The sequence below is a fragment of the Nilaparvata lugens genome, chromosome 1 (assembly GCF_014356525.2).
Source record: "Nilaparvata lugens isolate BPH chromosome 1, ASM1435652v1, whole genome shotgun sequence".
Taxonomy (NCBI): domain Eukaryota; kingdom Metazoa; phylum Arthropoda; class Insecta; order Hemiptera; family Delphacidae; genus Nilaparvata; species Nilaparvata lugens.
Genome location: NC_052504.1, coordinates 42,550,736 through 42,563,732, shown reverse-complemented (window position 1 = coordinate 42,563,732; position 12,997 = coordinate 42,550,736). Strand labels below are relative to the sequence as shown.

The window sequence follows — 12,997 nt, the reverse complement described above, 5'->3', positions numbered from 1 at the left end:
AAAACATTCAACTTCATTTTATTCATACAAGTTCAACTAACTTGATATTTTAAACAACATCATTAGAATCGGTGATTAATTCGCTATAAGTATGGAGAATTTTCAAGTTCTAGGTCAATCTTGAGGGGATTAAACGACGATGTATTTGAAGATACAGTGAATAAACTGTATGCTCAGTGTGGTTACTCTATCACATTTTTACTACACGTGACGTCACGCTGGCATTCCCCCCACCACTTCGAATCTTACACCTGTGAGTGATCAACCTTCTGTCTACAAACGTTGATACTACCTTATCTTATCACTTGAAGCAGTCCAAAAGTGAAAACAATAGTTCAGTTCTTATATAGCTGTATACATCTGTCACTCGATAAGTTCCCGGATTTATATTTATGTTGAAAAAGAGAAAACGTGCAATGACAAACCACTGTCTACTCAGTTTAGCTGGTTGAAACTTAGGTTAAGTAGATAGTCAGAAATAAAACCACCGATCACCAATAAAAAACTCACAGTGCACAGGAAATTAATTTCACAATACAACAACTACCACTTTGTGATTCACAATATCGTAAGTAAACTTGAAACTTCACCATTAAAATTTTCAATTTAATGTTTAAATGAAAAATAAAAAATAAAAAATAATTTCACATTCCCCGACACTAATAGGTAGTACTATTTACGAATTGCGTATAATATTGCGTATATAAGATGTTATTGCAAAACTGTATCAAACAAAGTTTATTCCTCTCCATTCATAAATCTTGCCTGTTCTTAAACTTGAACTGTTTGCATAGCTAAATGAGGATTGGGCTATTTGTGAGGATGCTGACAGTTATAAGTGAATCTCACGAATAGTTGGTATCAGCTCAAATTTATCCCGGTGTTTTTAAAATTTATTCTCAGGTGACTGGAGGTTTGTGGCTATCAATTTCTATTTAATAGGAAAACTGCTTGTTGATACAGTGAGATTTGCTCTTAACTTTGTGCATTGGTTGAATAGCGATATTTATGTTGATTGTAAGGAATGCACACAGTTATAAGTGAATCTCACGAATTGGTTCCAGCGCAAACGATCAAACGAATATTTTTCCAGATGACTTGTGAAGCAGGGATTGTGTTTTACTCTATTGGAATGATTTGAATAGTTTTTGGGTGGCAGGTGACTGGAGGAGCGGGCTTTGTGGGCTCACACCTGGTGGACACGCTGATGCGCGCCGGACATGAAGTGATTGTTGTGGACAACTTCTTCACCGGTAGGAAGCAGAACGTGGAGCATTGGACAGGTCACGAGAACTTCGAACTCATTCATCAAGACATCGTCAACCCGATATTCATCGAGGTGGACGAAATCTACCACCTGGCCTCTCCTGCATCTCCGCCCCACTACATGTACAATCCTGTCAAGACTATCAAGACCAACACCATAGGCACCATCAACATACTGGGTGAGTCACTTTTCATATCAATTCTATTACTGTCCCTAGTAGCATCAACTTAGTACAAGTTGAAGCAAATAGGCAATTTTTTTCCCTTGAGATCTAATCTTATTTTGGAAGATTTTATTTCATCTGAATTCGGGAGAGAAATATCTAGAGGGTCGCCTCTTTTCTATCTCAATCATTTCAATGTGTTTGTTTCAGTTTTGTCAAGAAGCGTACCCATATCACGTTCATCCATTCGTCAATATTTTTTTTTTCAAAATGTTGTAGGTCTACAAAAGCCTAAGCATAAAGTGTACAGAATGGAAGCAGTTTAACATACTCTTTTTTCCTAGGTAGTAAGCAATTGAAAATTCCAACCTTGTGAAACTACTCGATCTTACATCAGAAAATACATTCTGAATAAATTAATTCCAATATAAAAAATATGCTCATTTACAATTATTCTTATACGGTGATCGTATTAACAGATTATATTTTTAATCTTCTCACAATAGGGCTATTATAGAGCTATTCTCTAGCTGTTCGACTACTCCTCAGCTACTATTGGCTTGATGACTCAGTATCGTGCGTTATTAACTTGATAAATGAAATAGAAGTAAAAATGTTAACTCAAAAAAGTAAATGAACTTGAAATTTGTCTAGCTGTACTAAAAAATTTCACATTGGTTACTTTTCAGTAATAACAGTTACTCTGCTCTAGCTGTGGTCTAATGTGGAACAGATTATTTTATGTATATTTCTTTTACAGGTTTAGCTAAAAGAGTCGGTGCAAAAGTACTCATTGCCAGCACATCTGAGGTCTACGGCGATCCCGAGGTCCATCCTCAGCCAGAAACATATTGGGGTCATGTAAATCCAATAGGTACGTTTATTAGATTGAAAATGAATTTTTATCATTATTCCTCTCATGCTGGGTTATATCAAGGATTTTATCAATTCTATTTAAGTATTTCATTCTCATTTTATTCATTTATTTCAAGTTAGTTGCTAGAAGTAGTAGTCCTGGTGATAATTACCGGGTAAAAGAAACGATACGGGGCCGCGCTACTCGTACACTGGGCTATTGTTCCAAAAAGGTTCATCCTCTAACTTTCGACTTGTATACTTTATTGTCCTCAGATTCCGCTTCATTGCCCTCATTAGTGGCCCCGTGTGATTTCATGAAGCCAATACTAGCTGGGAGCTGGTAGCACCAACTTATCTATTACTTTGCACCTTAAATATTCTCTACAATATATTGAATGTAAGTCAGTGATCCAGTACTTGTAATTATTGTATCATTCCCAATAGTTCATGTGATGAAACTAAACTTGCTCACAAGCTGTATACAGACCAACTTGAGTCACATACAATTCGATACTTATTAAACGTACGATTTTTTGTGCTTCCCTTCAAATTCTATTAGAATGAACATAACTTGGCAAACATTTGATGTGTATCATGTGTTTGTCAAGTTCCATTCAATCTCGTAGAATTTTTAAGGACGGTAAACAAATGTACGTCAAAAAAATCGATGTGGGCTTTACACACCACTTACGTTTGACTAAATTTGTAATCATCATCGATAGTAATGTGTGTGTTTATCCAATCACTGTATACTACCACTTGTTTACAGCTGAAATTGCCTTCAAATAATAGCCCAGTCAATAAAGGTTTTTTCGATCCGAAAATTAAATAAAAGCTGAATCTTCTACCATCGATAGAACCCTCCCAGAGGGTCATTCTCCCAAAAGTCCCAAGAAATCCCCTTGGAGCTTTCCCCCCTAGCCACCCTCAAAGTTGAAAAATGCAGGTAATCACGGAAAATCAATTATCTCTGTACCCATTGATCGGAAACAGTTCTTTTATATACCATTCGATTCGTTACATTATGGACTACAATATTAGTTATATTCATTTTTTTGATAAAATTAACAGTTTTTTTGATAAAATAATATATATGTAAAAATTTAGGAAGTTTGCGATTTGATTTTTTTGTTTTCTTCGATTAACTTCAAAGCAAGTAGTTTTAAATAAAAATGAGCTCAATAATTAATGTAGCCACTCTCATTGCAAATCCATTGATGTATATTTTTATGTATTTTCGATTCGATTTGACTCCGTGGAAGGGGAAACAATCGACGCGGAACGGCGCGGCTGACTCTCTTAGCCACAGTAAACAGCAAACTAGAAATCAATTATCTCTGTAACCATTATTCGGAGAAAATCTATCATATGTCATTCGATTCGTTAAATTAAGGACTACAATATTAGTCAGATTCATTTCCTCAATAAATCGAACAGTTTCCTTGATAAAATAATAAAATGTAAAAATTTAGGGGTTTTTCGATTTGATTTTTTTGTTTTCTCCGATTAACGTCGAAGCAAGTAATTTTAAAGAACAATGTGACAAATAATTATTGTAGCCACATTCATTGTGAATCCATTGATGTATATTGTTAAGTATTTGCGATTCAAGTTGACGCTGTGGAAGGGGAAACAGCCGACGCGGCTGACTCCCTTCACCATAGTAAACCGAATAATACTGCTGTCTACATTGCATCTCATTTACACTATAGCGCTCGAAACAATTAATTTTGTCTATTGTTTTGACATGCGCTGTATATAGATTTTCACTTTTCAATACTCTAGAAAAATATTACAATTTTCTTGATATATTAATTTGAAGTGTGCCTTCTACATACGAGTCAGAGGTAACACAATTTGATAACTCTAGTTTCAGATATTGATGGTTTTCAACGAAGTTTCATGATATATTATGTGTCCGACTCCTTCATCTTATCCTTATTTTGTGAAAAATGAAGATTCAAAATTTCTTTTCATAGCTTTTCTTGTGTTTTATCTTGTTTCATCACTCTTTATAATTTAAACACTTGATAATGGAATGAATATCATCAGATCACGTGAAAAAAAATAAAAGGGTGGGTCTACTTGAGATACTATATGATAACACTGTACTTCTGATAGGTTGAAAATTTTCAAGCTGAAAGTAGATTAATTTGTTGCACATTCGGTTCAAATATTAACAAATATTACCAATATTATCACATATAGTGAGAACGAATTACTCTGAAGCTTTCTATTCTCACTGAACATGAAGAGGCAACACCAAGCCAGAATCGCAGTTCCGTTCAAATCATTATTATCAGAGCTTTCAAATTGATGCTATGTAACTATGGATGTTATCCCCATCTCACAATTTCCCTATTTATCCTTATCCTGATTCAGAATAAAGTAGTTGATCTCTATAATCACAAAAATCAATGTACAGTACCTATAATAATGTTAAAACAAAAATAATAGAAGATGATGAATCATTATCAATCTTATACGGTAGGGTACTTTGTGGTTAAATGTGAAACACTTTCATGATTTTCCTACCTTTTATGCATGCTTACTCTTCCTTGAATTGTATGTTTGCATGGCTTTCATCTTTAGAATCGACTGAATTTTCATATTGGACTGTCTAAATAATGTAGATTCAACTAGTAAGAACGGAAGATAAGCTACTTTACAGAGAGAACCATAGAAAGTTTCAACTCAACAAGCCCAATGTATAAATTTTTTATGCCTCAGCCGTCATATATATTTGGCTCAACTGAAGGTATATTATCAACCTGGCTTGGAGAATATTAACTGTAGAAAACAGCAAACACTGCACGCTATGATTTTTCAGGAAATTGCCCCTGTTAACACTATTGTAATCTATGATTTATCTCAGTTTTTGACATTCATAACTTATGATATTAAATTTTAGCATAGAATTATGATCATACACACATAATTTAAATATGTATTATATTATGTAATAGTATGAATATTTTATCGGTTGCAAACAGTATCTTTATCTGTCATAGAATGCATGATTTAGCACATATATAACAACAAAATGATTTTAGAGAATTTAGAGAATTAAAATGTGAAAAATTAGTTTCATCGCATATCAAAACAATAGACAAAATTGATTGTTTCGAGCGCCATAGTTTGAATAAGATGCAACTTAGAAAGCAGTAGGCCTACTACTGTATTCAACTGTTTACTATGGTGAAGAGATTCAGCCACGCCGTACCGCGTCGACTGTTTCCCCTTCCACAGCGTCAAATCGAATCGCAAATAAATAACAATATACATCAATGGATTCGCAATGAATGTGGCTACATTAATTATTTGTCTAATTTTCTTTAGATTATTTGCTTCGAAGTTAATGGGAGAAAACAAAAATAAAATCGAAAATCCTCTAAATTTTGTACATATATATTATTTTATCAAGGAAACTGTTTGATTCATTGAGAAAATGAATACGACTAATATTTTATTCCATAATTTAACGAATCGAATGACATATGATAGATTTTTTTCCGATTAATGGTTACAGAGATAATTGATTTCCAGTTTGCTGTTTACTATGGCTAAGAGAGTCAGCCGCGCCGTTCCGCGTCGACTGTTTCCCCTTCCGCAGCGTCAAATCGAATCGCAAATACATAACAATATACATCAATAGATTTGCAATGACAGTGGTTACATTAATTATTTGGCTCATTTTCCTTTAAAACCACTTGTTTCGAAGTTAATCGAAGAAAACAAAAAAATCAAATCACAAAACCCCTAAATTTTTACATATATATTATTTTATCAAGAAAGCTGTTAATTTTATTGGAAAAATGAATATAACTAATATTGTAGTCCATAATGTAACAAATCAAATGGCATATAATAAAACTGTTTCTGATCAATGGTTACAGAGATAATTAATTTCCCGTGTTTACCTGCATTTTTCATGTTTTAGGGGGCTGGGGTGGAAAGCTCCAAGGGGATTTCTTGGGACTTTTGGAGAATGACCCTCTGGGAGGGTTCTATCGATAGTGGGAAATTCAGCTTTTATTTAATTTTCGGATCGAAACTGCTTTTTTGGACCTTCATTGACTGGGCTATAACCAGACTCGTTCACCAAAATATTCCTCGGAGTGGAAACCTTGAAAATAGACCACGAAAATGTTAGATTTCAATAACAATAGGCGACCACTGAAGGGTCACTAGACCTGTCAATCCATTGTTTTCGGCGGCCCCGTCTTGTCTCTTCAACCCGAACTACCTATCTTATAAATATTTAAGCTATTATCATATTAGGAAAAAAATTGCTCATTAGTCTTTTTAGATTAGATTGCGATAAAAATTTTAAAAAAATATTTGTCATCATAATTTTAAAAATTAGCTGATTCAAGTACTATTAGTTGAACTCTTCTTCTTTTTCTAACCCAATGTGCCGTTTTCACAGCGTTGGGTGATCGCCTCGGATCCATCTTCTCCACTGCTCTCTGTCCATAGCCATTCTCTTCAACTGATTCACGGTCTTGCATCTTTCTGCTGCTATCCATGAAACAGTTGTCACCCGTGGTCTTCCTGTTGGTCGTCTGCCTTGTGCCCTGGCCTCCATGTATTGGCGAGGCTTTCTATTTTCATCCATTCTCAGGAGATGTCCATACCAGGAGGGTATCCATTCATCGATTGTTGTTTCAACTGCTTTAATGTGCAATTCTTCTCTTATGCGGTCATTTCTCACTCTGTCTCGTCTTGTTTTTCCAACTATTCTTTGGAGAAATTTCATTTGTACCGCATTTATTTGGCTCTTTTCTTTTTTATTGACTGTCCAATTTTCACTTCCATACAACAGGATGGGCTCAATGATTGACACATAAACTTTTGATTTTACTCTCCTACTCACCTCAGCCTTTCCAAAAATGCTTCTACTGAGTGAATAGTATGCCTGCATAGCTTTTTGAGTCCTTTGTCTCACTTCTTCTTGCAGCTTGGCAGTGCAGTTTATGTTTGTGTCCAAGTATTGGTAGCTGTCAGTCTGCTTTAATAGTTGGCCAGCGCACTCAATTTCGAATTCCTCCACCTGTTCAGTTCTCCTTACCACCATGACCTGGCTCTTCACTCTATTAACATGCATGCCCCTTTCCTTAAGAGTTTCAATCCATTCTGTAACCGCCGTTTGCATCTTTTCAGCCGAATCTGTTATGAGGACTATGTCATCTGCATATGTCAGATCCTGACACTGAACTGGCCTGAGGTTTCTCATGCCTACGGTTAACCTCCCTGTTCTTCTTCTTCTTCTTCTTCTGCATGTTTTTATCACTTCATCCATGAATATTACAAACAGGAGTGGAGATAAGCTGTCTCCTCGCCTCACTCCCTTTTCCATGAGGAATGGAGCCGATGTCTTACCGTTGATTCTCACAACTCCTTGTACTTCTTCGAACATGGATTTGATGGCATGTATAAGTTTCTTGGGCGTTCCTTTACACTCAAGAGCCCTCCATATTTCTACTCTTGGTACTTCATCGAAAGCTGACTGTAAATCATGGAAAGCCAGGTATGCGTCTTGCCTCTACTTATCCACTTCTCCAATATTGTCCTCAGTGAAAAAATCAGATCTTGTGTTTGCCTGTCTGGTCGGAAACCGGCTTGATCCTCATCTAATTCATTCTCAACATGAGTTCTGAGTCTAATTTCCAGGACAGATGAATATAGCTTGGCAATCACATTAATCAAACAAATAGTTCTGTAATTCTCACATTGTGAAGAGTCTCCTTTTTTGTAAATTGGGATCAAGATATTTCTTTTTCAATCAGATGGAATCCTTTCTAGCTGCCACACAACTTGGAAGAGCTTGGCTATTTCACATATTAGTGTTCGTCCTCCTGCTTTCACCATTTCGGGTACTATCCTGCAGCCTTTCTATTTCTCATCTTTCTGACTGCCATTTCTACCTCCTCAAAAAGTATACTTCCCATTTCCTCATCCTGTTCCCTTTCTACGAACTCTCTCTGTGCCTGTCTGTCATCATCTTCCTTAAATTTCTTCTCATAGAACTCTCTCCACACCTCAAAAACTTCATCTATGTTCACTTTCAGATGATTCTGGCTGTCTTTAATGCTTCTCACTCTCCTTCCATATTTACCTCTCAGGTGACGAATAAGTTTCCAGAAATTTCTATTGTCATGTCTGAATTCTTCTTCAATTTTTCCCCCATACTCTTCCCAGCTCGATTTCTTTGCTTTTGCTACCAGATTGTTACAAGCATTTCTTTTCCGCTCATAGACTGCTCTGTCATCGAGATCTTTTGTCCTTTTCCATTTTTTCCAGGCCATTTTCTTCCCAGCTACTGCCTCTTTGATCTCTTGGCTCCACCACTTAGTACTTTTTACACCCTTCTTGATTGTTTTCACTCCACATACCTCTTTACTGGAGTCTATTATTGCAGCTTTCAATCTCTTCTATCTGCTCTCCACCTCATCCCCCTCCGCCAGAGGAACCTGCAATCTCCTTGCTATCTTTTCTTCGTAATTTTCTGCCATGGCTTTTTCCTTCAGTAGCTCCCACTTTACTCTTTGATATCCACTTCTCTTACCATGCCTATTCTGAATAAAAGCTGTGTCTGCTACCAAGAGATAGTGATCTGTGGATAGCTCTGCTCCCCTGATTATCTTGACATTATTTACGGAGCTTTTCAGTTCTTTCAGGACCAAGAAATAGTCAATGAGGCCAGAGCCTTGAGCAGACTCAAAACTTATTTGATGTATTCTCTTATGTTTGTAGTATGAATTGGCTACTATCATATTATTCAAAGCCCAGAGATCCAGAATCCTTTCTCCATTTGTATTAACCACTTCCTCTCTGCCATAAGGTCTCAAGATTCCTTTGTTTGTGTAGTTATCTTGACCAACTCTTCCATTTAGATCTCCCATTACTATCGCTCTCCTTCCTATACTTTCATTTATTATTATTATTATTATTATTATTATTATTATTATTATTATTATTTATTCTTACAAAAATCTAGGAGTGCAACAGGCATAACAGCCCAAACGCACTCATGAATACAGGAAATACATTATTAAAAATTATTACAAAAAATCATATATAAATACTAGAAAAGTAATAAAAGAGAATGATTAAAATGGTACATGTGAAAAAACAGACAAGAAAAAAGTATTATAGCTACTGGGAGAAAGAAAAGATTGATATTAATGTTAATGGTAATTGATAAAACTAAATTTTGATTATTCAATAAGATCAATTATAACCACATAGAATAACAACATTTATAACCTACGTATTACATATGGTTAATTCTAAGAGAAGTGATGAAAGAACTAAAGAAAAAAAGGGAGCAAATGGGAAGTGGAAAAATATTAAAAGTTAGTTAGTGGAAAAAGGGTGAAAATGCCATTGTGAACCAGAGTAAATTAAGAGCAACAGGTCTTGAAGCTACAATTAGACAAGGAGAAGAGATTCACCTGACCATCACAGCAGAGGAATAATGACTAACCGTGTTACATCTACAGATTGAAAACTCTTGCCAATTACGATTATTGAAGACAGGAACCCTAAAATTCAGCCTTGCCAACAGATTAGGACTGCTTACAGAACCAAGATACGGTTACGGTTACTGCTTACGGTTCACAAGACCATGGAGGAATAAACAAGAAAGTACCTTCCTTCTGGGTGCCAAAGTCTCAAAGCCGAACATGCTGCGCAACACACCAGTTGGAAACCCCAAAAGACAAGGACGATTCTGTTTTATACAAAATAACAATCTCAAACATTTATTCTGAACAATTTCAAACTCATGTGTCAGACCCACCTGATGGGGATCCCAAACCACCGCGCGATATTCAAGCAAGCTCCGAACAAGGCTTGAAAAGGGAGCTATCAAGGCTTCAACAATGTTGAATCAACATCTCTAAACCCAGCCGTAGATCTCATGATGAAACCTAGCATCCTATTAGCTCTACCAACCAAAGAATAGACATGGGGAGCAAAACTCAGAGAAGAATCAAACAATACACCCAGATCCTTGAAACTATCGACTCCAGAGAGTTGAAAGCCGTTAATTTTGTAATTGAAAATAGGATAATTCAGCTTACGAGTGAAGACCATAAATTTACATTTGCCAACATTGAGATCGAGGCCGTTATCCATGCACCACCTTGAGACAAAATCCAGGTCACTTTGCAGCAGAACAGAATCATTATTGCAATCAATCCTCCTGTAGATCTTCAAGTCATCAGCAAACATCAAACAATTGGATTGCAACAGGCAGCCAGGTAGGTCATTAATAAACATTAGGTACAGCAAAGGACCCAAATTACTACCCTGAGGCACACCAGAGGAGCTGACATAAGTGTTAAATTTCAAATTCAAGACAGAAACATAATTAAGACAATCACTCAGGTAGTCAGAAAAGAAACTAACAAGCCGAGGCACCAAACCAAAACTAGATAATTAGCAAACAAGCCGCTTATGACTGATTCTATCAAAAGCCATGGAAAAATCAGTGTATACTACATCCACTCTACCCCCAACATCAACCGCCTCTGAAACATCAGCCGTGAATTCAAGCAAGTTAGTTGTGGTTGAGCGACCCCTCAGGAAACCATGCTGACTATTAGATAAAAAGGGACTAATATGACTAATCAAACAATCATAAAGCTCTCTCTCAAATACCTTAGCAAAAGGTGACAATTGAGTTATGGGCGGAAGTTGGATATGTCATTTCTTCTTCAAGACTTAAATATGGGAATAAACTTACCAATTTTCCATCTGGTGTGGAACACTGAAGACCTCAAGGACAGATCAAATATGAACTTCATGGGAGAACCCAGTATTTCAGCACAGCCCTTTACAATAAATGGAGGAACATTGTCAGGGCCACAGCCAGAACTAGGTCTCAGATTACCTATTGCTGCCAATATTGTACTCAGGTCAATAGAACCAATTGAAAGGGAAGGGATATTAATTGCAGGATTGATGTTGTCATCGTCGACATCATCCAAGTGTGTGTCATCAGAAAATACTGAAGAAAAATATTGAGCGAAGCCATCTGGCAAATCATGCAATCCAAAAACATGATCACCCAAATACCTACCTTCATGAGTAGAGCCATTAGCTCTCCTTGAGTTGACAAAACCCCAGAAGCTCTTGACATCACTTTTGATACCTGACTCCACCCTGGATAATATAGTTACTATATTGCCGAGCGATCAACTGCTTGACCCGAGTTCTCAAGCTTTTAAATTGTTCCAAGTGGTATAAAGAGAAACTCTTCTTTTTAGCACACCTTTCCTTCCTTTTCAGTAATCCTATTAATTCAGCATTAAACCATGGTGGATATTTAGTGCCTCCCGGCCTGACCCTCCTCTTTGGCACACAATTATCAAATCACTCATAGATGAAGTTGTAAAATATATCAACAGCTTCATCCACATTAGAAGAATTATAAATAAGCTCCCAATAACAGTCTCTCAACTGAGTATAAAGCATGAGATAGTCCGCCCTCCTGAAGTCATACAGTTCAATAAAATTCGAACGGGAATTAGGAAATGTGGACAACATCTGAACTGTAATGACAAGCGATGGATGGTGAGCATCCTCTGGAACCAGGAAATAATCACAACGCTCAACATTAATGTCAATGCTGGAAAAGACCAAGTCCAAGATACGATTATTACAATTAAGAACTGCATTACAGAGAGCCAGCTCATAAAAGTTAACGAAAGAGGCCAATCTTCTGGCAGAAGGAGAGCCCAGCTCCAAACAATACCTATCATTGGTAATTTCAGGTAAGTTAAAATCCCCCAAAAATATCAACTTATCACCAATAGATGCATAACAAGATTCCAGGTGACTCAAATAGGTATCAAAGTACTGAAAGCTAGAAGAGCAAGGAATGTAAACAGCCATTACTGTATGGCTAACACCCTCAAAGTTGATATTAACACCAAGACTTTCGTACGGATCAAGAGTTAAACAGGGACATAGATTAGAGCGAACCCTACGATTAACAGCTATCAGGACCCCACCGCCCATACCTTGTGGCCTATCTCTCCGATAAATAATATAGGAGTCGGTGAACAACTCACTGTCCATGATTCCATTGCACAACCACGTCTCAGTGATAATAACATCATAATCAGAAGCCAGGAGTGAAGTCAGAAATGAGTGTGTCTTCTTTGTCCTCAAACCTCTAACATTTTGATAGTATATTGATAAATATTTATGCTGCTCATTCACTCTCATGACAATCATAATTTTCAATAAATAGAAGAAAAACAAATAGAATGATTGAATGGTAATGGTACTATTAAAATTGAAAGTACAAATTAAAATAGAATAAAAACAGTTGAGATATAGAATAAGATTAACGGATAAAACCATACCGCACTCATCACCGATAATTAAATAAACAAAACTAGACTCAATCTAGACAAAACAACCAAAAATGAATTCCAAGATAAACATAGTAAGGAATGTGAATTCCAAGATAAACATAGTAAGGAATGGATGAGAAAAAAGAAACAAAATAAAGCAAGGTTTGCTGACCCAAAATTAAATAACTCAATAGATAGAAACTCTGTGATAACTAAGTACCCCAAACCATGTACACTCTCTCACTCTCATTCCCTCGCTCGCTCACACACACACACACACACACACACACACACACACACACACACACACACACACACACACACACACACACACACACA

At 36.4% G+C, this 12,997-nt stretch overlaps 1 protein-coding gene across 3 annotated transcripts in view; it reads left to right on the top strand.

Annotated features, from left to right (window-relative positions):
• The window catches only part of LOC111052102 (UDP-glucuronic acid decarboxylase 1), a 77,007-nt gene that overhangs the window by 37,242 nt on the left and 26,768 nt on the right, over nt 1-12,997 (top strand). For all 3 annotated transcript variants that reach the window (XR_005572007.1, XM_039434276.1, XM_039434288.1), the window contains exons 3-4: nt 1,160-1,445; nt 2,191-2,304. Coding sequence is in view for 2 of the 3 variants with exons in the window: in XM_039434276.1 (XP_039290210.1) it covers nt 1,160-1,445; nt 2,191-2,304 (400 nt within the window). In the remaining variant the exon portion in view is untranslated. The remainder of the gene's footprint in view (nt 1-1,159; nt 1,446-2,190; nt 2,305-12,997) is intronic.